The sequence below is a fragment of the Myotis daubentonii genome, chromosome 3 (assembly GCF_963259705.1).
Source record: "Myotis daubentonii chromosome 3, mMyoDau2.1, whole genome shotgun sequence".
Lineage (NCBI taxonomy): Eukaryota > Metazoa > Chordata > Mammalia > Chiroptera > Vespertilionidae > Myotis > Myotis daubentonii.
The window spans coordinates 4,027,043-4,054,861 of NC_081842.1; the positions used below are offsets into that span (position 1 = coordinate 4,027,043).

A 27,819-nucleotide genomic window follows, 5' to 3' on the forward strand; every position below is an offset into this window, starting at 1 on the left:
CAGTGCATGTAGAGGATACAGTTATATCCTCTGGGCTGCTCCTTCTTTTATTCTGATATTTGCAGGGAAAGGATTCAGATCGTTGTCGCTGGTGGAGTCAGAGACAAGTGCATGGAGGCTGCCCCGGTTAGTGTTGTGAGGCCCGTGTCATTGAAAGGTGGTCGGTACAAACAGCAGGCGAGCTCCCGCAGCGTATTTTTGTGGTTGAGCTATACGAGTGTGTGCTTATAATACTTAGTGCCTTTTGATACCTGATTCCTTCAGGTACTTGTTGCCAAGGTGGTTGTCATGCCACAGTAGAACCTTTGTTGCACATCATCTCCCAGCCAAAGGGTTGGTTCAGAGGTGAAATCATTGGCTTAGAATAGAAGCACAGGTGGGTGAGAAACAAGGTTAGTGTGGCCGCCAGCACAAGGCATGCAGATGGACTTTGCTCATAGTTGTACAAGTGATCCAGGTAGAATCAGGATTTTGTAAGTAGAGGAGGTCACCTTAGTCATTGTAATGACTCAGCAAATCCAGAGTCAGCAAGGAAAATGTGAGGAGAACATTCCCCTGCTAGAGGGGGTGTCACTGGACTGTCACTGAACCTCTGCTGCCCAGGAACAGTTGGCTGTGCACCTGGAGGCCGCTGGAACCAGCCCACCACTGCAGTCAGACTCGGCAGTCTGCAGGGACCTGGGCTGGCCAGCCAGATGCCTCCCGGGCCATTGCAAACCAAGTGCCCGCGGAGACAGGGGATGCTGGGGTCAGACACGGATCTTTTCAAAGCTGTCTCAGAGGAAATACTCCAGTTTCCTTCCTGTCTTCCTTGCACCACAGGCCTCTGCTTCCAGAACCCAGCTAAGACTGTTTCTCTGTAGTCGAACAGACTCCCGGGGCCTAGGCATTTGTCCTCTTACACTTGAGACCTTGTTGTAACCACTTTGACACTGAAGCCATTTCTCCCTGCCCTGCCTTCCACACGTCCACTCTGCACTCCAGCTGCGTCGCACCTCTTGCTTTTGTGCAGATGTGCCATAACCTTATTCTTCTGCTTGAGTCGTGCTGTGAGTGGCAGGCTCATCTGGGAGCCCGAGATCGGATATCTCTGGTTCTGAGAAGCCCTTTCTGAGCACCATGGTCTGTTCTTGGTTTGTTACCTGACATATCCTCCTTCCTGATTCACGGAGGGCAGGAGAGGGGTGCTGGCGCTGAGGCCACATCCTGGACCACGTCGTAGCCCAGGCTCAGCCCAGGAGCACAGCCAGCTGTGACGGTTCTGCTGAACCCGAGTCAGGGCCTAGGCGGGGTCACCAGCACAATTCTGATCTCTCAGGCTCCTTTGTTTTATGAAGTAAATCTTTCTAAAATCGTTTTAGATCTCAAAGACAGAATTAGACTGGTTCCTCGAAGATTTGCAAAAGGAAATTAAAAAATGGCAACAAGAGAAAAAAGAAATACAAGAAAGACTAACAGCACTAAAGAAGGAAATGAAAAGGGTTTCAGATGCCACTGAAACGTAAGTAAGGCTCAATGCAATGATTTTTATTGTTTGTTTTTGGGGGTAAGGGTTATTGATATTTTAACATTTTTGATATTCCATTTCAAACTAAATCGGGTGAAGTGAAAATTTTAGATACTGTTTCATCTAATTTTTAAAAACATCTGTTGGGGAAATATGTTACCTGAAACTTTTTCTAAACCTGCCATATTTGCAGATAAAGTGAGACTGTGAATTAAAGAAAGGCATCCTTCTAGTCTGAGCACTCCCTCTACTGTGACCATGACCTTTGACACACACACACACACACACACACACACACACCACCATCTGTGAAATGAGCGGACTTGTCTAGATCTTAAGCTTCTTTTCAGCACTAAGATTCTGTGGTGATTATTTTACTTATGATTACTTTCACCCTGAATCCTGAAAGCATTGAATTCCGTTCTATAGTGTGAGGGATTTGGGAATACATACCGGCCTTACAGTTGTCAGATGGGCCAAGTTGGTACTAAAATTCTCCCTGATTGATTCCTAACCCCTTTCTTCCTTAAACAGTGATATGTCCTAGGATTTACTTAGCTTAATTGTTACCTACTGTGTAACAAAACACCCAAAACTCTGTGGCTTAAATTAGCAGCCACTTTAGCTGATGGTGATCCCACAGTCTGGGCTGAGTGCAACTGGGCCATTATCTGCTGGTCTTGCCAGTGGTTCCTCTGGCTGCGTTTAGCTGGGGATGGGCTCAGCCGGGATGCTGGTGTCTTGTTCTCTCCCTCTCCCTGTGGCCTCCCTGTGACTTTTATCTACACAGTCTCTCCATCTGGTCTCCAGCATGGCAGCCAGACTCCCTGTGTGGCCCTGGGAGCTTCCAAGAGTGCAGGAGCAGGAGCTGCCAGGCCCCTGCAGGTCTGCGCCAGAGCTGTCAGGCATCCCTCCACCACCTTCTCCAGTTTCAGGCGGGGTGCCGGCCTCGTCCAGAGCAGAGAGCTTCACAGTGGGGGCCGAGTCACCAGGAGACACAACAACCACACTCATCTTTCAGGGCATTTATGCGTTTTCCATTTGCCGTGCCATGTGATCACATGGCTTTCATTATGTCTCGCTAGCATCACATCTGGGCAGTTTCTAGGTAGCCCTTAAAAGAATGGTGAACATAAAACACTGCCTCTGTCACGTCCAAGTAGCTTCAGGGAACACATTTGCAGAAAAGATAATGTCTTTAAAGCGCTTTTCTTCTTCATATTTGAGCAGGTGTAGTCTTAATCATTGTTATCCAAAAATTCAGAAGTATTTATGTTTAGCATATTTTTACATGCTCAATTTAGACATTCTGTCAAACTAAACAAAAATAAATGAATCTGTTGATGAGAAAATATTTTTTTCTGCTCACATAAAAATTAACCATTCCTGGTGGGGAGTAAACTTCTTACTGGTACACACACACACACACACACACACACACACACACACACACTTTATTAATATATATATTTCTTTGTCTCTTTTGGTCACTGTTTAAAGACAAGCCATAGGCTTCTCTGTGCTTTATACTTTCCAAGTAAATGCTTTATATTTAGCTTTTAGAGCAAAATCTTAAAACTTTTAGCTCTCCTAAAGAAGCTCAAAGGATATGAGCAATGATGTGATTTTTCTACACTTTAGGTCACTTAGTATTGAAAATGGCTGGAGCATAGGGAGCTCCTGCTTGGTGCAGTAGGACAGACCAGCGGCATCTATGGAAATGATGCAGGTTCCTTGAAAGAACAGGACAAAATTGAGTGCTTAGAGGAAGATGTCTATACAAGAAGGAAAGGCCTTGAAGCTGGTTCTTAGTGGAAATGTGGGGTGTTCAGCAAGTAGAGATGACTAAGAAGGTGTGTAGGAGAGCATGAAGAGGTAGAACATATTCCCTCAGGGCATTGCCTAGGGGTCAGATTGGCACTTTGTTTTGAAGGGTTGTCAGACAGTGCACACATGAGTGTGTGTTGGACTCTAAGTTTTATTTATGTATATCCTATCTAATAAAAGGGTAATATGCAAATTGACCATCACTCCAACACAAGATGGCTGGCAGGGGAGGGCAGATGCGGGGGACCAGGCCTGCAGAGGAGGGCAGTTGGGGGCAATCGTGCTGGCAGGGGAGTAGTTAGGGGCAATCAGGCAGGCAGGCAGGCAAGCGGTTGGGAGCCAGCAGTCCTGATTGTGAGAGGGATGTCTGACTGCCCTTAGGGGGTCCCAGATTGGAGAGGGTGCAGGCTGGGCTGAGGGACACACACCCGCCCCCTGCACAAATTTTGTGCACCGGGCCTCTAGTATATATATATTTTATTGATTTCAGAGAGAAAGGGAGAGGGAGATAGAGATAGAAACATCAATGATGAGAGAGAATAATTGATCTGCTGCCTCTTGCACACCCTCTACTGGGGATCGAGCCCACAACCCAGGCATGTGCCCTTGACCAGAATCAAACCTGGGACCCTGTAGTCCCCATGCTGATGCTCTTTCCACTGAGCCAAACCAGCTAGGGCTTAAGTTTTATTTTAAAGAGTAGAGGCTGGCCCTGGTCGAGTAGTTCATTTGGTTGGAGCGGTGTCCCATACACCAAAAGGTTGCTAGTTTGATTCCCAGTCAATGCACATACTTAAGTTATGGATTCAATTTCCAGTCAGGGCACTACGGAAAGCAACAGATATTTCTGTCTCACAACTCTCGCTCTCCTTCTGTCTCTCCTCCTCTCTCTCCTTCTTCCTCCTCTTGCCCTCCCTCTCTCTCTCTCCCTTCTCCCTCTCACCCACTCCCTTCCCACCCCCCCTTTCTGACTCAGTAAAAACAGCTCAGCTGGTGTGGCTCAGTGATTGAGCATTGACCTATGAACCAAGTGGTCACAGTTCGATTCCTGATTAGGGCACATGCCCAGTTTGCAGGCTCGATCCCCAGTGTAGGAGGCAGCCAATCAATGATTCTCTCTCATCATTGATGTTTCTATCTCTATCTCCCTTTTCTTTCCCCTCTGAAATACATAAAAATATATTTTTAAAATAAATAAGTAATAAAGATAAGAATCAATAAAAACACATCCTAAAAAAGCACACACACACACACACACAAAAAAAAACCAGAGGCTGTTTGCATTTTGAATGAGAACCACTGGTCATACTGTACTCCTGTCTCATCTTAAACCTCCCAGGAGTGCTCCTTGAAGTGGACTGAGATAGGATGACATGCGACAGGCATATGACTTAGTGATCAAATAAAATGGCTAAAACCCGTGGTCTGCCCTCCAAGCATAAAAGGAAAGCTTCCAAAGAGGAAAATGACCCAAATTCCTTGCCTATTTTGAAGATACTAGAAATGAAACAAAATGTAAAAACTTACAAAGAATTCAAGGAATTTTGCATGGCTGTGGGTAGAATTTACTCTGGATCAGATTTGTAAAAAAATCTTGAAAAAACTAATTAAAATTTGGTGATTATGCTTTCATAGGTACACCCAGAAAAATGATGGACAGGAAAAGAAACATGAATTCCTTCTGGATCAGTCTTCTGAAATCAGGCAAATTAAGTTTAAATTTATTTGTATGTCTAATACTTTTAATAGCAGAGGCACAAGCACACAGGACATCTAAACATATTGTTGCTTGTCTATGTTTTAAATGATTGTTTTTCTTTTTATTTTCTATTTTATTATTTAATATTTAAAATTTATCATTTAAGTATTTTTATGTTGTGATGTTCCTACTTTATATTCCACATTGTCAGTTTAAAAATCTGAATTTAGAGTTGATTATTACGCCTCTTTTCCCTTGAGTTAGCTTGAAACTAAATGTGTGTTTTAAACACTTTTCTTTTGTGTTACTGAAATACCAGTCTCAACTACATTATGGTAGTTTGTTGCTGTGATTATAGGTTCATTGAAGGATTTTCATTATGAACCTATAAAAAAGTTTTCTTTTAACCTTTATTAAATGGAAATAATGTTTTCACATATTGGTTGCCAGTCTATTCAGTAGTAAGCAGTTGTATTCTGCTTTTCTCATATGTTGTTTCATATACGCATTTCCATTCACATTATGGTCCATGCCTGCCTTGTTTTAGCTGTTACAGGTATATTGCCCTGAACAACTTTATATAGATTGTTTTTCCCTTTGGGTTATTTCCTTGTAATTTGTGTCAAGATAGAATTTCTGACTCAAAGGATGACGGATATTCTATAAAGTGTATTAATATAACAGATTATACTCCCTCTGTGCTCACAAAAATGGCGAACCAGTTTCCCACCAGTTCCTCACTTTCTTTCTTTTTTTAATTATTTTATTCATTTTTTTGCAGAGAGGAAGGGAGAGAGAGAGACTTAGAAACATCAGTGAGAGAGAAACATTGATCAGCTGCCTCCTGCACACCTCCCACTGGGGATGTGCCCGCAACCAAGGTACATGCCCTTGACTGGAATCGAACCTGGGACCTTTTAGTCTGCAGGCCGACGCTCTATCCACTGAGCCAAACCAGTTAGGGCCTCACTTTCAATTTCATATCTTCCTGTGATCATTTGTGAAGTGCAAAAAGCACGTGTGAGTCTGTATTACATAGTAAAATATTAGGCAAGAAGTTACTCTGGAAAATGTCGTATGTCTTTTTGTGGCATGATCTCAGAGTTACCCTAGCTTTAGCCTTTGTAATCTCAGTGGTAAAATTTTTTTCAAAAAGTGTTTCTCCTTTACTATTTGCAGTAACACATTTACAAATGAGAAAACGAAAATAGAAGAGCAAATAAGGAAAGGGAAGGAGCAATATGAAGAGGTTCTTCAAAGAGCTGTGGCTGCAGAGGTGAGCCCCGCCCCGGGGGGGACTGGCAGACAGGGCCAGGAACAACCACTCTCCTCGCCTGCGGCTTCTTCATTGTTTGCCCTCACGCTTATGTTGTGTCACGTAGCTGTGCTCAGGGTACACCAAATTTTGTAACCTGCTTTCCTTATTGAACATTGTAACTCAGTCATTTTTTTATGCTCTCCACTTTGAATGGCTTCATTATACTTAGTCAAGAGTCAGCCATAAAGCACGTTTGCCAGTACTAGAAAAGGAACTCAAAAATCATCCACTTAAGAATATACTCGCCCTCGCCCCCCCCAAAAGGATATATGCCAATGTCAGTGTTTGAGAAAGTAGTGAGACAAAAAAATAAAAATGATGACCCCTGGCTGTACTTTATTTAGTTCTGAAACGTGGTTTGTCTAATTAAGAAGTTAATGTGGTTTATGGGCATATGTGTCTGTAATTATTCTGGGAAAATAAAAGAAGGCTTAGCTTGTGCAATCTGCAAGCACGAGTCTTTCAGTTAAATATCGACTGTGTAGCTGCTTCTAAGGAAGGGAGGGAAGTAAAAGCCGAGCACCTGTCATCTGCGGCGCCGTGCTCGCGCCCATGTCCCCAGCTGTCAGTTCTCACCACCACCTGGCAAGCCTTTTGGCTGGTGGGTCCTGGCAAGGTGCTGACACCTGGACTGAAGCAGGCAGTTCTACACTTCCTGCAGTGACTCTCCAAAGCCGCTGGTTGGCTGGTGGGGAAGCCGGCGAGTCCACTGCTGTAAAAGCCTGCGCCAGGGCTCCTGACGCCCGTGAAGCTGAGCACAGCGTCTCCGCGGCCTCTGAGTCGGACAGGGTGCAGCCATGGGTGATCTGCCCTGGGTAGACAGGCGCAGGTACCGCCCACTGGGGGAAGCACACAGGTAGCCTCGCTCTGTGCTGCAGCAGTAAGCCACGTGGGAAGTGTCGTCTCTGAGGAAAGTGGCATTTAAGGTCTATCATTTTAGTGTCATTTTGTTACTCTAGTTTCACATCCAAAAGTTTTAATTCATAGTCACCTGACATTACAACATAAACAAGTTCTGGTGACTCTGTCATTGTGTGTCATTTAGGAAGAAACTGCAAAGTGGTTTAGAATGTTTAAGTTTTAACAAATTCAACTAGTTTCAGATTTTCAGTTTTAAAATACTTAAACATTCTCTCATCTCATGGTAGGTATCTGTGCTTGAAAACCGGAGAGAGGCAGAAGTATATAAGTTACAGATTGTGGAATCACAAGCAGAAGGGTATCTGAAGACCCTGAAGCAAATGCGCAGGTACTGTAGGCATTATGGGTATATTTCCCAGCATGTCATTTAGCAAATGAAAGTTACAGGTGAGGAAAAAATCTTATATTAGGCAGGACCATTTTATTTATTTCTTTATTTTAATACTAGAGGCCCAGTGCACGAATTCATGCACCAGTGGGGTCCCTCTGCCTGGCCTGTGGGATCGTCCCAAAACTGGCTCTCCAACATCCCCCAAGGGGTAGTGGATTGTGAGAGGTCACAGGCCAGGCCGAGGTACCCCACCAGTGCACAATCGGGGCGGGAAGGGACTGCTGGAGGGCTCCAGGGCATGTCTGGCCCGTCTCGCTCAGTCCTGATTGGCCGGACCCCAGCAGCATGCTAACTTACTGGTTGGAGCGTCTACCCCCTGGTGGTCAGTGCACGTCATAGTGAGTGGTTGAGTGGCCTTAGCATGTCATTAGCATATTACGCTTTGGTTGAACAGACTCCCAGACACATATAGGCTTTTATTATATAGGATATTTTGTATCGATTTCAGAGAAGAAGGGAGAGGGGGAGAGAGATAGAAACATCAGTGATGAGAGAAAATCACTGGTTGGCTGCCTCCTGCACGCCTCCCACTGGGGATTGAGCCTGAAACCCAGGCATATGCCCTGACCGGGAGGGAATGTAACCTTGACCTCCTGGTTCATGGGTCAGTGCTCAACCACCAAGCCATACCAGCTGGGCAAAAATATAGTTGTTGTTTTGTGTGTGTGTGTGTGATCATGTGAAATATATCTTGCTGGGGTCCTGCCCCAGCGAGTCCAGGGGTTCCCCAAAGGTGTGGACGGAGTTGGTGAAGAAGGAAGGACACAGAGACAGGGTTCAGTTGATCAGCAGCCTAGCCAGGATCTCCAGCCAAGTTCTGGTCTCGATTTCCAAAGAGGTTCTGCTTCGGATCTCCAGCCAGGTTCTGTGGCCATGTTCCCTCGCTAGGTTCTCCAGCCAGGTTCTGTCTGAGATCTCCAGCCAGGTTCGGTCACCAGGTTCTAGTCAGGTTCTCTTGCCATATTTCTGTAGTCAGGTTCAGTCCAGGATCTTTTGCCATGTTCTCTCCAGCGAAGTTCTTCTGTCTGTAGGTTCTGTCTTCTTGGCTCTCTTCTAAGTTCTCTGTGTGTTTCTGTCTTGTTACATCTGTATTTATACCAGTTGATTCAATCCCATCAATCTCTATTCCAAAGGTTAGGGCGTTTCTTATCTCCATTCCAGGGAGTAAAGATTATGTAGCTTAAGCATGATTGTTCGTAGTTAAAGTGATTAATTACCCGCCTGGCACTTAGTTAAGGGGTTTTATTCCCTCCCTTACTTCAGGGGAAAATTCCTACCTGGGGAAACAACCTTTCTCAGAGGTGACCTTGGTTAAAACACATAGTGCCAAGAAGGTGAGCAAACATATTAAGAAAAGTATGCCATATATGCCAGGTCCCTTGAAACAGCAAGCATGGACCGGCTCCCGGCAATATCTTTCATGTTTAAATGTTTGTTTTAATTTGTACTTTAGTGCTTTCAATTTTAAAAAATATTTTAAAGTGGACATTAGCAGTTTCATGTTTTTCTCCTTTTCAGTGATTCTGCAGCATATCCTGAACTAGAGTCTGACATACATTCATGGGAATCATTTCTTTCTGATGTTAGAAAAGAAATTGAGAAAGCAGAGGTAAGTTGTAAAACATTTTATAATTCTGTCAAAATCTATATGATGGTTATAATTCTAAGCGGCTAGTCAGATGGAAACCGTTCCTTTTTTGAGCTGTTAAAAGCAATAGATAATATTTGTTGAAATTTTAAGAAGAGTTTTTCATGAAAGTAATGATATTTCTTAACTGTCCTGCTCTAACCTGGATGCTGAGGTGAGAGCAGCGTGTTGATGAGGCTGTAGCGTGTCTGTCAGTGAGGTCTTACTCTGCACTTTGTCCTTCAGGAAACAGTCGCTTTAATACCCTCGTTTCATTTATGTTTCTTGGAAGATTGTTGATCGTTTCTAATGTATAGTAAGAAAAATAGCACTCATTGACAATTGTGGTTTTCCCTTGGAATTTGTTAGAAAACTGGACCCTTTTCTTCTACCTACAGTCTCAGTTTGAAGGACAAATTAAGGCCGTTAAAACTGGCTCTCGGCTCAGTGAGCTTCCTGAAGTGCAGGTCTCCGCGCTCCCGTTTCCTGCGTGGAGCACAGTAAGTCTGGCATCTTCTTTTTGGAGGGAAGAAAACAAAGCAGAATGAGCCAGCTTCTTGCCTCATTCGCCAAAGTCGTTGGCTGCTGCTGTTGTCTGGGAGTGGGGATGGGATGAATGAATAAATGCCTTCATGTTTTCATTGTTGGTGCGACTAGTTAACCTTTAGGTGTTACAGTAAACATTCTATATAAATAGGAGACTTTCTTTCTACCTCCGGGTCTAAGGAGAGACCTGAGGTGACGAATACACTGCTGCTCATCTCCCCTTTCTTTTCTGGATGCTGAGGTGTGTGTGTGAGTATCCCGGCCTTTGAACAAATATTCCAGGTGTAGCAGGTGCCTGTAATTTATTCCTTGATGTTTAGAGGCAGGAGACCACATCTGAAATTTAAGATTTTTTTTCCTTGTGAAATACAGATAAACACTGCTATCTGTGAGACACACGTGGGCTTTGTGGGTCGGGCATATCCCATTGCGCTGCTGGTTTGAGGAATATGCTGAGTCTTCTGAATAACAGTGATTGCCAAGCCTGGTCTTGTTTTAGAATATGCAGCACCGTCACGAAGAGCATGCCCTTTACTTTGTGGACGTTAGCACGTGGCGAACCCTAGTGCCGCTTTGTTCTGGCATATGTGATTCTTATCTGGACACAGCAGATGCTCAGTGAATACTGAACTGAAATGAGTTCAGCCCTAGGGAGATCAGACCATAAGAATTTCAAGAAGGACTCCATTCAAGAGTTTACTAGAGCCCTGGCGAGGTAGCTCAGTTCATTAGAGCGTCATCCTGATGCTGAAGTTTCGGGTTCATCCCCGGTCAGGGCACATACAGGAATCAGCCAATGAATAAGTGGAACAAAATGATGTCGCTCTCTTCCTCCTTTTTTCTCTTCCTCTCTCCCTCTCATTTCACATCCCTTCCTCTCAAATAAAAAGGAAAAACAAGCCCTAACCAGTTTGTCTCATTGGATAGAGTGTCAGTCCGTGGTCTGAAGAGTCCCGGGTTCAATTCTGATCAAGCCACGTACCTTGGTTGTAGGCTCATTTCCTGACACTAGTTGGGACAAGTGCGGGAGGCAACCAATCAACGTGTCTCTCTCACATCGATGTTTCCCTCTCTCTGTCTCTCCCCTTCAGTCCCACTCTCTCTAAAAATCAATGGAAAAATATCCTTGGGTGAGGATTAACAAAAAAGCAAAAAGAGTTGATCAGAGATAGATTTCAGAATGTTTTGCCACAACATTGAAATCTTCCGGTTCTGAAATGGTCTTTAAAGCCCCCATTTTCCCAGCATTTGATTCACACCTTCCTGCTACTGCCAGACTTTGCCTGGCTCTTCCCCACCCGGGGCTCTTCCCCACCCGGGGCCCATCCTCACTCTGCGTCCTGCCTTCCTCTGAGCCCAGTCAGGCTGCCCTCTTCCCCGACCCAGGACCTTCTGTCAGGTGTGTTCCTCTCCTTAACTTAGGTGACAGCTCCCTGCAGGTGGGAGCCTGGTCTGGAATGGCTTTTTCTCATCAGAACAGCATGTTAAGCATTCAAATTAGTGCATTCATCTCGAAAAAAACATTTAGCCTCCTTGAACTGAGTAAAATATTCTGTTGAGATTCAAAGTTTTGTCTCCACAGAATAAGTTTTTTCTCTCCATTAAATGAGTAATAGAGTTTTATTTAGAATTAAAGATACTTACCATTTACAGTTTTTCCAAGTTCTTGTAGCAGATATGAAAGGGGAAAGAGATCTCAGCAGAATATTTTACTATTAATGTAACCTTATAAATACTCAAAATAATTTTACATCCAGAACCTGGGAGCTCTCATTGTGCCAGGAACTTGCACATAAGGGACCCTAAAAACCACCTCCTCTCTGCCACCCCACCCTTCATCCATTGGGCATGTAGTGGTAATCAAGATTAGCTGTGGTCTGTGCCCTCAGATGCCTGTGGGCTTGGGAAGCGAGACCCTCAGTTACACCCGGAGTGCGGAGTGGGCCAGGTTTCTCCCCAGCAGGCGCATGGAGTGCTGCAGCAGTGGAGGAGGGCACTGACCTGAACGGGGCCCAGGCGCAGGAAGCTTCCTCTCGGAGGTCTCAGTAGAGTGAGTGCGAGACCCAGGATAGTTAGCCAGGAGGGCGTGGTGGGTGTGTGAGAGCATTTGGAGGCTGGGAAACATCTAGACGGAATCTTTAACAAGGGGCACTGCCGGCAGCAGGCACCAGTCACCGAGGCAGGAGAGGATGAAATGGCCTGGGGAGGAGGAGTGTGAGGCAGAGGTCGGCCTCGGGTACATGAGAGTTTCAGCCCTGCGGCCTGGCCAGGCTGCAGGGAGCTGGGACCGGAGGCAGGCGGGAGGCAGAGCGTGCAGAAGAGAGAGTGGCCCGCAGCATCGTGTCCTGGCCTCAGTGGTGGAGGTGTTGGCGGCCCTGGCGAGGGCAGTTTGGGGGGGTGTTGGAGCAGCTGGGAAGGGAGTGGGGTCCCGTGAGAGGGAGGAGGCAGGTCGATGGGTGCGATGTTCTCCCTTAGCCGGCGTTTCAGATTTCACAGAGAAAGGAGTTATGAAGGGAGTTACTGAGAGTCAGAGTCCAGCCCTTTCTAACAGCTAGCAGGCATGTTATGATAAGTAATTAAACACAAAACAAACATTTAATTGTATTGTATTCCGATTTTTTTCTTAGTCATGCTTAATTATCAGTCTTTGCCATGGATGTTTCTCTAAGTCCCACTGTGGTGTGTCCCTCACAGATTCGCCCAAAGTCACTTCCTGAGTCTCCAGGTCACGATGAGCAGGGTCCCTCCACGTCTGCAAGTCACGGGACCGGAAACCACACACCGGTTCCCAGGGATTCAAGCCTGATCTCTGCCGGTGATTGCCCACTGGGGGCTCCCTCGCCATCACTGCCAGCATCGCCCTCTGCTCAGCAGAAGTGTGAGGGCACCAGCCAGGCAGCTCAGCCAAAACGCAGCCTCCCGGCTGATCAGAAACTGCCCGGTCCTCCGGGACGCGCGGCCCGGCCCAGCCAGTCTCCGAAAAGGCCCTTCAACAGCATCCTCGAGCACCTGTCGGCGGCGCTCCCCTGCTACAGCAGGTGCGGTGGCAGACGCTGCTGAGTCTGCGAAACACTTTTCTTGAACAGGTTTCCTGAGCGGGTACAATTGTGGCCAGTGAGGGGCTGAAGTGGGAAGGATTGCACAGTTGTTTTATTCAGAAAGGCAGGTGCTACATTTTCTTTTTTAAGCCGATAGGTGCGCATTTTCAAATACATTTTTAATGTGCGTATCTAGTGAGAGCTCTGAGCACTCGTCAGAACCGGGCCATTTCCTAAGATGTGATGAGTTCAGTGATATGCGCAGCACTAGTTAGGCAGTTGCCTACTTAGGGAGTTACCTGGTTATACAGCACTAGTCAGGGAGTTGCCTAGTTAGGGAGTTTCCAGGTTAGGCAGCACTAGTCAGGGAGTTGCCTAGTTAGGCAGCACTAGTTAGGCAGCCCCTGGTGACCTGCAGGTCACTGGCTTCATGTGGCTCTGGAAAACAAGGCCCGTAAAAGGAGGCAGCAGCTCGCCGTGTGGGCAGCACCTCTGACTCTCAGAGCTGTGAGGTGGAAGAGATTGGTATGATTCGCTGGTGAATCGGGTGTGGGCAGGTTACAAAGGGAATCCGGGGGGCGGGGGGCTGCGCTGTCTCACCTGAGCTCCCAGTCCACACGTCAGTAGGGCTTCTCCAGACCTTGGCCTCGACCTCCAGGTTGGTACAGGGAGAAGAGGTGCCCCTTGTCACAGATGAGGTACAGGAGTGTCTCCAGAATACAGCCAGGAGGAGAGGAGTCCCCACCCACGGCAGCCCTCTGCACCCCCATGTTATTTCTGCCTTTGATGCACTATTAGTTGGAGTCCCTGATTTTATGCTTTTGAAACAAATAGCCCTTGAACTGTGATAGGCCAGAATGGATATTTTGCATCTACGGGGACAGCCCTGCCCTTGCAAAGTGAGTGTTCGGTCTGCACATGGGTGTCTAGCCCGTGGGCCGCAGTGTGAGAAGCGTGGTAGGTTCTCTCAAGAGCCATAACCCTGCCAGTTGTAAGAACATTCAAGTTGAAACTACTGACAGTACCTTACAAATAAGATTGTTTGCAACCCTCGCTAAATTTGGCAAAGTTAAATAACCAACTAGAAAAGCATCAATTTTCTGCAAGTTAAAACATTTGGGCTATTCGTGGTGTAATATCAAGTTGCTGTCAATTATTACCATTCATCCACACCCACTGGTTCTTGTGAAACAGGCTGTGCAAACTGTGTTGTGGGTTAGATTGTTGGGAGGACGTCAGCCAAGCTGGTTTCCTCTGAGGGAGAGGTTTTGTGGTGTCGGCTCAGGCCCTGGTGTCTGGGCATGAGTGATGCTGCATCAGCGGCTGCCGGAGCCGGTGTCTGCGGAGGGATGGCTCTCCCCGCTGATCCCGCAGATAAATGCCGTGTGACACTCTATTGCAATGAGCATTAGACACCATGCTGGAGTCTCATTCCACTTGGAAAGAGTGGTCCTGCTATTTTATGTACAGCTGCTGGTGTCTGCCTGTTCCTTTTGTTTGTGTGTATTTGTTTCTCTTGGCCATTGGGTTGATATTGGCACATAATACTTTTTTGCACATAATACTTCTCAGCAGTAGAAAGCTTTGACATTCTGCTCTCATTTCTCCCCACTTCCTCCTTCAGCACCGAGCTTGCTGGTTTTATTAGAAAAGTGCGAAACAAAAGCAAGACCTCGCTGTCAGGACTGAGCGTTGATGAAATTGTTCAGAAGGTGACGGCACACATTCTAGAGGAGCAGCAAAGCCGAAAGGTCAGTGTCCATCCAGATACAGCAAAGGCCCCTGTGTCCTCCTGGGTGTAGATGTGAGACTTGTAGGAACAAAACAGGCTCCAACCAGAGGTGGTGAGCAGGTTCCTGACGACAAGGGGGGCAAGCTTATGGGTACGAACTTTCTTCCCCGGCCGCATTATCTCTGCAGCCACTTCCAGGACAGGACAGGCCGCTGGCCGAGCCCAGCTCCGCTGCCTCGGGGATGGGGGCCGCCCAGGGCCCGCCCTCCGTGACTGCTGGACCATCGCCCAAAGCCCGGGGCCAGAGGACAGAAGACGCCCCTGTGAGTGTTGCATGTGCGACGCTGTTTTCTTGTGTTTTAGGAGAGCATTGTTAAGCCATGGGAGCAGTGGTTTAGCCCCATTTCTCTTATTTCTAGACCTAATTCCTTGTCCTGTAGACCGTCCGTGAATAGCAGGTGCTGTCTCTCTGCTTTTTGGATGGCACGGATGTGCCGAGTGAGCTGTCTGTTTTCGTTTTTATTTACACAATTAATCCACATTCATAGAAACTTCAGAAAATAGCAGAGAAAAATTAAATCTCTCTTAACCAGAAGGAGCCACTGTTACCACTTCACATCTTCGCAGACTCTTTTCTAGGCTTCTCTGTACACACATTCTCTGTTGTTGTTGCTGTTTTAAATGAGTTGGTGGTCATATGAGGCTCACTGTTCTATGCCTGCTTCTACTCAGAGGCCTGTTGTGACCAGCTTTTACGTCAGGGATTATGAACTTCATTAAGATTTACTCGACCACACAGTAGTCCCTAGTGTAGAGGTGTCGTAATTTACGTTACTGTCGCCAGCTGTTAGAAAATTAGGTTTAGGATTAATTTGTAATATTCATCTGGTTCCAAACTTACCAGGAAATCCGTTAACCATATAAAACATTTTTTTCCTCTGAGAAAATTAGAATTTTAAAAGTATACTTTTCTTTTATACATTTATGTTTTTTCCTAAGAAGTGCTATTTAAAAATAAGTTGTTTTACCCACACCTGAAATTTATATGTTCATGTTTACCAATGTCACCCCAATAAACTTAATTTTTTTAAAATGAGAATAAATATTTTTAAATATATTTTTATTGATTTCATAGAGAAGGGAGAGGGAGGGAGAGAGAGATGGAAACATCAATGATGAGCGAGAATCATTGATCGACTGCCTCCTGTAGGCCCCACACTGGGGATATAGCCCACAACCCGGGCATGTGCCCCAACCAGTAATTGAACTGTGACCTCCTGGTTCACAGGTCAACGCTTAACCACTGAGCCACGCTGGTGGGGCAGTAAATAATTTTTTTAAATAAAAACAAGTTGTTTTATCAGTCTGCTTAGCTATCAATGGGAATAATTTGCCAATTCAGTGGCAGAAGTATTTGAAGACACTTGTCGGAAATTTATGTAGTAAAAGGAATTTAGTGATTTATTATTTGGCCACATTTGTTTCCACAGACACCGGGTGCACATTCCTGTGAAATATGCCATGAGGTGTTCAAATCCAAAAATGTGCGTGCGCTGAGCTGTGGGCACAAGTTTCACAAGGGGGTAAGCGTTCCCTGGCCACCCTCAGAGCATGCATCCAGACTATGAAGTATTTTGGAGACAAACGGGTTTTTTCCCTGGGTATCCATACGTCCCGTGTTTCCAGGGCACTTCCCGTATCCTGTGTAGCATCAGTGTCCGCTTCCAGGCTGGTGCTATGGGAGGGGACAGGCCCCTGGGCCCCGGCTGTGTGCCCTGAGCTGCCTGTCCACCCCTCACTCCGAGCCGGGCCCAGGGGCTCCATCGGCCAGGCAGGTGTGGACATTGAGCTCAGGGCCAGCTCCCCGACAGGCGGTTTCTTGCACATGGAACCAGACTCACGCTTGTCAGTTTAGTGCAGAGCGTGAGGCGGGTGCAACATTTCAGAGGAGAAACACTCAACCTGACTGGGCCCTGTGCCCAGTCCTGGCCGATTCTGACTTGTACCCTCCTGGGATTTGTGGGTAACTGTTTTGGTGTTTGGGGTGCTGTGAGCGTTTGTCCTGCACCCCTGATGCTGGGTTTTAGAAGAGTTCAGGGCTCTACCACGTGGGCTTATGAACCTGAGGAGGGGGTAAATGCAGGGTTCTCACTGGGGGAGTCTGGAGACTTGCAGTCTGGCGCCCGTCCTGCTCCATGGTCGGGGGGGTGGCAGGTCGTCACACCTGGATCTCAGACCTGTCACACACCCAGCTGCTGGGTGTGCAGGGCCAGGCAGACGGGGGGCTGAGGTGGGGGTAAGGGGTTGGATGAGTGAGTCCAAGGGACATGAAAATGCCAGCTCTAGAGGTCAGGGCCGCTGAAGCGCCAAGACTGGAGCTGGGGTGGGGAGGCCCAGAGTTCGCGGGGCAGGTTCTGCGGTGGCGTTTCCTCAGCTTGGGTCGTGCTCCCAACCTGAGCAGCTGCAGCGGCCCTGAGCTCTGGGCTCCAGGCCGCTCCCTGGCGGTGAAGTTCGCGCTGCCTGCTGAGGGCAGCACAGAGCGCTCTGCCCCTGGCTGCTGACTTCCTTTTCTCCCTCCAGTGCTTCAAGCAGTGTCTGAAAGGCCAGAGCACCTGCCCCGCCTGCCTCGGCCATGACCTCCCATCAGGAGAGTAGCCGCACCTTCCGGAAGAGGCCGCCGCTGCCCCAGGTAGTCAGGACCACCCAGGGGAATTTAGCGGTCGGTTGAACTGGAAGAATAACAGTATACAGCTTTGATATAAAAAGCAGACATTTGAAGATTCTTTGCACTGTATCACAGTGCTAATAAGTGGAAATCTTTAATGTAGTTGATAGTAATCCCCTGCTCTGATTAACCACTTGGGTAACAGCCCCCTGGGGCTGATGGAATTGGCGTGACCACATTCTCACGCGCTGGGCTGCCGCTGGGACCACGGCTCTGCATGACACCCCAGAGCCACCCTCGAGTGCGTGGCCTGTCCAGTCCTTACAGGAGTCAGTATTCCTGAAAACACGCCAACATGCTTCCTCAAAGATTCTGCATTTAAAGATGGGCTTAAGCAAACCACACTTTAATCATATGTAGTTGATGTTAAAATTTTGGCTGAATTAGACCAAAAGATTAGAATCTCCTCATGTGAAACATCGTGTGATTTTTATTGCTAATTATTTCATTTCCCACAAGCAGATTTCTAAAGTGTTTATCATCTTGTAAAGATATAATCTGAGTTTCGAAAATTGATTATAAACCGCTTTCTTGTATCAGCCTCTTTTCCCCTGAAATCGAGGCTCCGTGCCCATCGTCCCACCCGCAGGTGGCACTGGCTTTGTGGCTCCTCACCTTCTCCTGTGGCATCTTCCTGCTTCCTGGTTAGACACAGGTGCCAGGTGTCTGTCGCTCGCAGCAGGCACTGTGGGGAGCAGGCAGCACCATCCCCTTCCCGGTCCCACCACCAAAAACAGACCCTTGTGTAACTGGCAACCCCAAGGTGTCCCTGCTACCTCGCTCCGTGTTTGTGTGAAGTAATGCATGCATCCTGTACTAACTACAGTAGGAGCAGTTAAAATTAGTTCTCCTTAGTGACATGTAGACAGTGGTAAACGTAGAAACACGAATTCTGGACGCATTCCATTTCTCTCAAACAGGAAGGAGCAATATATTTTTTCTGTGTGTTTTTTGTGCCCCTGGAAGCTCACAATCCCAAGTTCATGAGCCGGTCTGTCGCCCTCCTCTGCCTTGCTCCGTGAGTTTCAATGTCTCAGTGACAGTCTGTAGGTGCTTATTCCCTATTCTGAAGCAGATTCTCCTACCACCTTGTCTGCATGTTCCTAATGCCCGAGACCTGTTGGCAGAAAGGTACATAGGGACCAGTTTGTAGCAGCAGGGAAATGAGAGACGGGCCTTGTACATAACTTCCGACTCGTGAACATGCCTTACACATCTTGTGAGTGTCAAATAAAAGAGCATTTTAAAATGCAGTCCACTGGTGTGTGTGTAGTTCTTTCTCACCAATGCTGGAGAAGCATTCTACTTGAAAACTCAAGACACCTGTGTTATACTGACATTTTAGAATATGTTTTTATTTATTTTAGAGAGAGAGGAAGGGAGAGGGATAGAGAGAAACATCAGTGTGCCGACTGCTGCACTCCCCACCTTGGGGATTGAGCCCACAGCCGTGCATGTGCCCTGGTCAGGAATCAAACTGGGGACCTCTTGGTTCCTGGGTCAACACTCCACTACAGAGCCACTGGCCAGGCTCTTATGCTCACATTTTTAAAAGTGACTTCGTCAGGAGAGAGCCATGTTTGTCTGAGGGGCCTAACCAAGGTCTTAGGGCATTTTAGAGTCTGGATCCAAACGTTGCTTTGTGCCCAAATAAAAGTTTACGAGATTGGCTATTTAAGTTTATGAATGGGAAGTTCACACAGACAGGAAGAGTACGTCTAAGGATGGTGAAGTGCGCTCCTCAGCACCAGTTTCTTCTTGAGGCCTGTGGATTCGTCGACTGCGGAGGCTGATTGGTAGGGTGCCCTCTGCAAGGACCCATGTACGCTGACACTGAGAGATGATTGAAGAAAATCAGTTATGTTTTTCATCTGATAGCCTTTTCTTCAAAATAATGTATAACTTAAAGCAATAACTATTCCTAAGAGTTTAGATTCTTTTCCCTGCCGAGCAGCTTACACTGTGCTACAAATAGGGGGTAACCCAAAGTAAAACTGAAAGCGTGCCCGAGCAATGCAAAACGTTCCTGCATTTTTAAGGTAATTCATAGCATGTATACTGGAGGCAGGTGGGTCATGATAACGCAGCACAAAACTGAAGCAATGAACCTATTTTAGGTAGTTTTTTAGATCCTCCTGGAGAAGTGGGTTAAAGGAAGCAGGTGGGAAAAACAGTAACAAGGATGGAAATTTTCATCCACAGAAGATGCTTGCTGGGAGGCTGATGAGAAGCACACAGAGAAGCGGACGAGCTGGGCTGGTCAGAACCAGGACCTAAAGCATCTCCAGTGTCACCCACACAAGAGAAATGGGAAGTGTGTTTAGGTGGTTTAAACTGTATTAAACTTTAATAAAACTTTATTGAAAGAACTAGAGGCCCAGTGCACGAAATGTGTGCACAGCTAGGGGCTGCGGGCTGGGCCTCCCTTCCCTTGGCTGCCTGCCCTGTCGCTGAAGCCTGCCATGTTCTGTGCCGCCCCCTGGTGGTCAGCACACATGTCACTCCCTGTCAGTTAAACTCCCACCTATATGGACAATTTGCATATTAGCCTTTTATTATATCGGGTAGCTACAAACCGAATTGATCACCAGTCGCACGTAATGCCCCCTGACTCTATTAAGAGGGATGTCTATCGTGTTGCCATCTGCCTCCAGTGCTTTGCCCAGAATGGTGGGCAGAGCCTGGAAACCAGTGAAAACAGAGGTGCACAGAGTACCTCCACGTGCCCTGGGTGAGCCGTTCTGATACAGCGGTGACCAGGGGCAAGAACCCCGGGGGGCTTGTCTTCCCGTCCAATAGACAATCAGCAAATGTAACTTCAGGTGGCGAGAAGGGCCTTTGAAGAAGCAGCCAGGGAGGGAGGGAGATGATAGCACTCTCGCAGTTGGCCTAGTTCCTGGCAGGGACGCCCTTGGTAAGGGAGCCAGCGATTGTTGGGGGGCAGGCCGAGTAGCACAGAGAGAGTCAGGCGCCCTGATGATCCGGCTGGAGATCGGAAGCGGAACTCAGGGCAGCCCATGCTGGAGGAAAGAGCAAGAAGAAACCAAGTCACCTCAGTCATTCTGGAAAGTAACAGTTCGTTCCTGAAACCTCCAGGAGTTGACTTGCCCCTGTGGCTTTCACGGGCGGCCTTGCTGGTCTGGTCTGGTCCGTGTGGGTTCGGACCAGAGTGTGAGGTTGGCTCCGGGGTGGTGCTGGAGGGCCTCGCGGAGGAGGCACGGGCGCCCAGCTCCCCAGGTGGGGTGAGGACTGTTCTTAGTTACTCCATCATCGCCTCCCAGTTGTACCGTCTCTTCCATTCCCCCCTTAAAAGTGGCAGAAAAGGAAGAAAACAACCGAAATGCTATTCAGCGGAAACTAAATAGCACTAGTGAACTACGAAGTCCTGAGGAGACAACCATCAATAATTGGAAAGGACGTTTCTAACTTCATTAAGAATAATAGCTTGGGATATACAAATGGGAAAAAATGAGCTTTGACCTCACTGTATACGTGAACATGGACTCCAAATGGGTCGTGTCCCAACTAGGAGAGCAGTTACGAAGTCCTATGGGACGCAGCCCTGGGTCGGTGTGGGCAGAGATCCTTAGGATGCAAAAAGCACCGCCCACCAGGATAAACATCAGTAAACGGAATGTCATTACCATTCAGAGCTCTAAGTCCAGTTACTGTGCGTGAAAAGTCATGCCACAAAGTGGGAGGAGTCTGGCAGAGGATTCCAGAAGCAACCCCAGAAACCTCCGTAAGGAAGGTAATGCAGGTGGAAATGAGCAAACATTCTGAATAGGCACGTCGCAAGGAGTCACAGGTTCGTTGGAATTTTGATGGCCAGCTCTCCACAGTGCCCATCAGGAGGGAAATGGAAGTGAAAACCACAATGAGACGCCACCCACTGCCCACCAGGGAGGCGGGAATAATAAAGGCGGCCAGTGCCAAGTGTGGGCCTGTGGAGCAGCTGGGCTGTCAGACGCTGCTGGCAGCAGTGGGGTGGGCGTGACCGAGGCGCGAGTGTTTACTAAAGCGGGCACTGCGGAACCTGTGACGTGGCCAGGCGCGCAGGCGGCAGTGCAGGTACTTTCACCCTGGCCTCTTCCAGAACAGCCTCCAGCTGGAACAGCCTCCAGCTAGAACAGCCTCCAGCTACAAACAGCCTCCAGCTAGAACAGCCTCCAGCTAGAGCAGCCTCCAGCTAGAACAGCCTCCAGCTAGAGCAGCCTCCAGCTGGAACAGCCTCCAGCTAGAACAGCCTCCAGCTAGAACAGCCTCCAGCTACAAACAGCCTCCAGCTAGAACAGCCTCCAGCTGGAGCAGCCTCCAGCTGGAACAGCCTCCAGCTACAAACAGCCTCCAGCTAGAACAGCCTCCAGCTAGAACAGCCTCCAGCTAGAGCAGCCTCCAGCTAGAACAGCCTCCAGCTACAAACAGCCTCCAGCTAGAGCAGCCTCCAGCTAGAGCAACCTCCAGCTAGAGCAGCCTCCAGCTAGAACAGCCTCCAGCTAGAGCAGCCTCCAGCTACAAACAGCCTCCAGCTAGAGCAGCCTCCAGCTACAAACAGCCTCCAGCTAGAGCAGCCTCCAGCTACAAACAGCCTCCAGCTAGAGCAGCCTCCAGCTACAAACAGCCTCCGGCTAGAACAGCCTCCAGCTAGAGCAACCTCCAGCTAGAACAGCCTCCAGCTACAAACAGCCTCCAGCTAGAACAGCCTCCAGCTAGAGCAACCTCCAGCTAGAACAGCCTCCAGCTAGAGCAGCCTCCAGCTAGAGCAGCCTCCAGCTACAAACAGCCTCCAGCTAGAGCAACCTCCAGCTAGAGCAGCCTCCAGCTACAAACAGCCTCCAGCTAGAACAGCCTCCAGCTACAAACAGCCTCCAGCTAGAGCAGCCTCCAGCTAGAACAGCCTCCAGCTAGAACAGCCTCCAGCTACAAACAGCCTCCAGCTAGAACAGCCTCCAGCTACAAACAGCCTCCAGCTAGAGCAGCCTCCAGCTAGAGCAGCCCAGGTGCCGGCCACGGGGGTGCCGCCATCCGTGCAGTGGAATACTCAGTGCACAGCAGACAGGAGAGCGCCAAGGCAGCCGGAGGACGTGCAAGCCCATGTCTGTGAACCTCAAGACCAGGACGCTGTGGGCAGTCAGGGTCGTTGCCTCGTTGCCTCGGGTGGTGCTGCGGAGGAGGGGCGGCTGGAGGTGGCCCGGGCGCTGGCTGGCTGGCTGGCTGCTGCGAGTTGGAAAGGGCTTGGAGCTGTACATGTAAAGCCCGTGCACTTTCTTATACGTATTGTTTTCAATAAAAACTAAACAAAAGCAGCTTGGCCAGTGTGGCTCAGTGGTTGAGCGTCAACCTAGGAACCAGGAGGTCACAGTTCGATTCCCAGTCAGGGCGCATGCCCAGGTTGTGGGCTAGATCCCCAGTGTGGGGCACGCAGGAGGCAGCTGATCAGTGATTCATTCTCATCGGTGTTTCTCCAATCAATAAAAATATTTTTTAAAAAAAACTTAAACAAAAACAGAAAAGAAAAGAGACATGGGTCCAGGAGGCACAGTGGTGACCACGGTCCCTGGGCGAGGCTGGGCCTGTACACCAGCCCTGCCTGTGAAACTAGATTCCCACGGGGGCTGGGGGGCTGGGGGCGGACCTGACGCCCCCCCAGGACAGGCCTCCCTCCTCGGGGTGCAGGCCCTGCAGCCCCAGCAGAGCCCTCAGCCAGGCGGTGGCTCAGGAAGCTGCTCGGGGGAATGCAGGATCAGAGCCTGATGCCAAACCGGCTGCTGCTGCCAAACCCCGAGCGAGCGCCAAGGCTGCGCCTGGTGGAGGGTGGCGCGAGCTGTCCTGGGGTTGCCTGGCGCTGGCGGGTGGGACCATCCGCTCTGCCAGGGCCCGTCTGGCCCTGGGCCTGGGCGCGGGTGAGGCCTGGGGGCTGGAGTGGGCTCCCCTGGCCCCAGGAAAAGAGCCAGTTATTCCACTGGCGGGAGTTGTGTTAGCTGGCTGTTCGGCCCCACTGTTGAAAATTGGATTCTGTGCACTGTCAGTGAAAGAAATTCTGTAAAACGCGAAGGCCGTGCCTCCTGCTACCGTGCATCGCTGTCCGCTTCGGGTCACTGAGGTGCCACGTGCGCCCTGTGTGTGGCAGTGCTGTGGGGGCCATGCCCCTCCTCCCACCTCGGATCGAGGGTGGAATCGACACCCCGGAAAGGACCGATGCTACCGACCCCACCCCCAGAGTCTGGGGCAGGAGTGTGTCTGTAGGAGAAACGCCCCTGTGGGGAGGGGGTCCCCTGTGGTCGGAGGGCGCTGAAGGTGTGTGGGAGGCCTCTCGTTTCACCCCTGACCCTTCCCAGGTGACCGCTGCCCAGTGAGCGCCTTCCACTGCTGTCCGGCCGGGGTCCTGCTCGCGCTGCCAGTGGTGCTTCTGCGCCTCCGGCCTGGCCCCCTCCTGGGGGTCTGGTGCCCTTCCCTGCCGTTATGGGAAGTAGACGCTGTGGGGCAGGCACGCTGCCAGGGATGGGCTGTGGGGGTCCTGCCCAGCCCTCCCGCAGCACCTGGTCCCCTCACCCGGCCGCCTGCGGGCGCAGGTAAATCCGCAGGTGTGACTTGGTGCCCCCCAGAAGCCAGCATGAGGGCCACCCCACCAGAGGCCATGCTGCTGACCTGCCTGCAGGGGGAGGGGGAGGGTGCGGGCCGGCAGGCACTTCCGAGAGAGGCCCTTCCTGCCGGGGCCACCACAGAGGGTCGCTGTCCCCAACACCTGGGCGGGGTAAAGGCCGTTCTGTGCTCTGACTCCCCCCCCCCCTTGCTCAGCGGGTCCTGGGAAGGCGCGTCGCCGGCCCCTCCAGCCTGCTCAGCCCTGTTGATTCTGTGACCCAAAGGCCTTCATTTAGATCCCGCTCCTGGTGCCAGGGAAGTGCCACCCGCTCCGAGCCGTGTCCTGAAGTGCCACCTGGGCAGGCGAGCCAGCGCCGAACAGACGCACATTGTGCTGAGGCGCCGGCGGCCGCCCAGCCCGCGGGCTCCTCTCCCAGCTCCCAGGCCGGGCCTCCATCCTGCCCCCGGAGAGCCTGCTCCCCGGGCCTTTGGGAGATGCTGAGCGCACATCCCGCCCACCTGTCCCCCTCCCAGGGACCTCCGTGCCCGGGTAAGGCCGCAGGCCTGGCCAGTTGAGGGGCGCTGTTCCCTGGTCACTCCGCCCGCTTCTCACACGCCCAGCATGTGGAGCGCTGCTCTGGGGCTGGAGGTACATGGCACAGAGAGGCCCATCCTGGCGCCTTCACCTTCCCATGGGGGAGGGGGGGGGGGTGCGAGGAGACGGCTGTCAACAACATAGTCAAGTAGGCGTGTCAGTGGGAATGGGTGGGAAAGGGGTGAGAGGGGGTGGGGGAGGCCAGGGAAGGCAGCAGTGGAGTGTAAGCCGTGGGGGGGACACCTGTGGAGGAGAGTGGGGGGGACACCTGTGGGGGAGAGTGGGGGGACACCTGTGAGGGAGGGGGGGGACACCTGTGGGGGAGAGTGGGGGGACACCTGTGAGGGAGAGGGGGGGAACACCTGTGGGGGAGGGGTGGACACCTGTGGAGGGGGGACACCTGTGGAGGAGGGGAGGACTCCTGTGGGGGAGGGGGGACACCTGTGGGAGAGAGACGGGGGGACACCTGTGGGAGAGAGACGGGGGGACACCTGTGGAGGAGGGGAGGACTCCTGTGGGGGAGGGGGGACACCTGTGGGAGAGAGACGGGGGGGACACCTGTGGGGGTGGGGGCACGGCCTGGAGGCCCAGGCCCAGTGAGAGCAGAACAGCGCTTGCTGGAGGCGGGAGCAAGGCCTGGGTTACCTTCATCATGTGACCCGTGTAGGGTAGGTGGCTCCCAGGAGGGACAGGTGAGTGTGAGACCAGCCGACGGGGAGGCATGGCGACCCCTGGCGCAGGAAGCTGCTGCTGAGCCTGCTGACTGGTAGGTCTGCGTGGGGGCTTGGACTCGGGCACTGGCCTGGGGCAGGTGGGGGCATTTCTGATGCAGTTTCAGCTACTCCCTTGGCCTCCTCACTGGGCCTTTGCTTCCACCCTCGACAGCCACCCCCATCCTGCAGTGCCCTAAATCCTGGACCGATCAGGCCCCACTGACCTACCTCCATGGGTCTGCCAAATAATTGGTAATTATTTTAATTTCAATTTCTGATTATATATAACTAGAATATTGGAAAGCAAGTAGTATTTGTATATTTATTTTATATCCTGCACCTTGCTAAGCCAACTTACTAGTTCTAGTAGCTTTTTTAAAAATAGATTCTGAAGGATTTTCTACATAGATAACTGCCGGGAGCCGGTCCATCCTTGCTGTTTCAAGGGACCTGGCATATATGGCATACTGTTCTTAATATGTTTGCTCCCCTTAGCACTGTGTGTTTTAACCAAGGTCACCTCTCCTAGAAAGGTTGTTTCCCCAGGTAGGAATTTTTCCCTGAAGTCAGGGAGGGGATGAAACTCCTTAACTAAGTGCCAGGTGGGTAGTTAATCACTACAAACAATCATGCTTAAGCTACATAATCTTTACTCCCTGGAATGGAGATAAGAAACGCCCTAGCCTTTGTAATAGAAATTGACAGGATTAAAATCAACTGGTATAAATACAGATGTAACCAGACAGAGAGAGACAGAACTCAGAACAAGACAGCAAGAGACAGAACTCAGACAGGGCTTGGAAGACAGGACCGAGAGAGACAGAGCCTAGGCACAGAACCTACACAGAACATTCTCTAGAGACAGAAGAACTTCGCTGGAGAGAGCATGCCGGAGGATCCTGGACAGGGACTGGCCTCGGAGCTTTGAGGCAAAGCCTGGCGAGAGAGCATGGCAGGGGATCCTGGACTGAACCTGACTGCGGAGATTGGCAGGAGAGCCTGACTAGAACCTGGTGACTGGACCTGCCTGGAGAACCTGGACAGAACCTGGCTGGAGATCCTAAGCAGAGCCTCTCTGGAGATCAAGACCAGAACTTGGCTGGAGATCCTGGCTAGGCTGCTGATCAACTGAACGCTGTCTCCGTGTCATTCCTTCTTCGCCGACTCCGTCCACACCTTTGGGGACCCCTGGACCTGCTGGGGTTGGACCCCGGCAGATAACCATTGTCATTGGCGAATGAAGACAGTTCCAGCTCTTCCTTGCCAGTCTGGATGCCTTTGTGTCTCAGGTTACTGAGCTGCATACAGTAGAATGAAGCAGATGTGGACTAGAAGGGTGAGGGCAGCCAGTCTTACCGTCGTCCTCATCTTAGGCTGGAAACACTTGGTGTGCCCCACTAAGTGTGATGCAGCCGTAGGCTTTTCATAGCTGCCCTTTATCAGATCCCGTTTTTATATTCCTAGTTTGCTGAGAGTTTTTTTACATCAGAAATCAGTGTGGGATTTGTCAAGAGCCATTTCTGCATCATATAGTTTTCCCTTTTTAAGTCTGTTAATACGGTAGATTATATGACGGCCATTGATTTTCAAGTAAATCCATCTTACATTGGGAAAAACACCACTTGGCCATCCTTTTTGTGTTACAAGAGGCCCGGTGCATAAAATTCATGCACTGGAGGGGGGTCCCTCAGCCCGGCCTGCCCCCTCTCACAGTCCTGGTGCCCTCAGGAATGGGAGGCGACCCGGCGATTGGGGGGGATGGTGACGCCCCAGCACACCTCTGCTGCTGCCACTGCCGGCAGCGCAAGCCTCAGCCGGCCCTGGTTACCTGCACCTCGGGCGGCCCTGGGCAGCTGGGGGGCTGAAGGGACTGGGTGCCGCCATCTTGTGGGGCAGTCAGTTAGCATATTCCCTCCTGATTGGCTGTGGGCGCCACCACCTTTGCGACGGTGTGAGGGTCAATTAGCATATCCCCTCTTGATTAGATAGGATGGTTGGATTCAGTATTTTAATTTGTCTTAGAAGGCCTGCATCTATGCCCTGAGGAGTATTAGTCTGCATTATCTTTTATTGTAATGCCTTTCTCTGGTTTGAAAACAGGGTGACTTTTGGCCTCAGGTAATGAGTTCAGAAGTGGTCCCTCCTAGTGTTCACATGGGCAGCACGTGTCCTACAATTGAAACAATACAGAGAAGATTCGCATGGCCCCTGTGCAAGAAAAAACAGGTTCCCTCTTCTTTGATTTTCTGAAAGAGTTTGTATAGAATTGGTACTATTTATTTCATAAGGGTTTGGTACAATTCATTATTAAACCCATCTGGGCCTATAATGTTGTGTTTTCATTTTTATTTAATTCAAATATTTTTTTTTAATTCTGATTTTCTCTTTGGCCCATAGCTTATTTAAAAGTACATTATTTAGTTTCCAAATATTTAGGGGGTTTTAGCTATCTTTCTGTTACTGATTGCTACTTTAATTCCAGGAGTCAGAATACATACTTTGTATGATTTGAATCCTTTAAAAATTATTAAGAATTGTTTTATGCCCCACAGTATGTTCTGTATCAGCAAAAGTTCCATGTGCACTTAAAAAGCACGT

General features: G+C 49.6%; 1 protein-coding gene and 1 pseudogene across 11 annotated transcripts in view; both read left to right on the forward strand.

Moving 5' to 3' along the window:
* Positions 1–18,584, forward strand: part of TTC3 (tetratricopeptide repeat domain 3) — a 103,980-nt gene extending 85,396 nt beyond the window's left edge. For all 11 annotated transcript variants that reach the window (XM_059686431.1, XM_059686436.1, XM_059686425.1 and 8 more), the window contains 11 exons: positions 1,362–1,501; positions 4,970–5,038; positions 6,213–6,309; positions 7,500–7,600; positions 9,182–9,272; positions 9,689–9,790; positions 12,531–12,874; positions 14,499–14,625; positions 14,795–14,929; positions 16,097–16,189; positions 17,187–18,584. In XM_059686431.1, the coding sequence (XP_059542414.1) occupies positions 1,362–1,501; positions 4,970–5,038; positions 6,213–6,309; positions 7,500–7,600; positions 9,182–9,272; positions 9,689–9,790; positions 12,531–12,874; positions 14,499–14,625; positions 14,795–14,929; positions 16,097–16,189; positions 17,187–17,261 (1,374 nt within the window). In that variant the 3' untranslated portion in view covers positions 17,262–18,584. The remainder of the gene's footprint in view (positions 1–1,361; positions 1,502–4,969; positions 5,039–6,212; positions 6,310–7,499; positions 7,601–9,181; positions 9,273–9,688; positions 9,791–12,530; positions 12,875–14,498; positions 14,626–14,794; positions 14,930–16,096; positions 16,190–17,186) is intronic.
* Positions 18,585–27,367: 8,783 nt separating this feature from the next.
* LOC132232109 (U6 spliceosomal RNA) lies at positions 27,368–27,460 on the forward strand (annotated as a pseudogene).
* Positions 27,461–27,819: the final 359 nt, after the last annotated feature.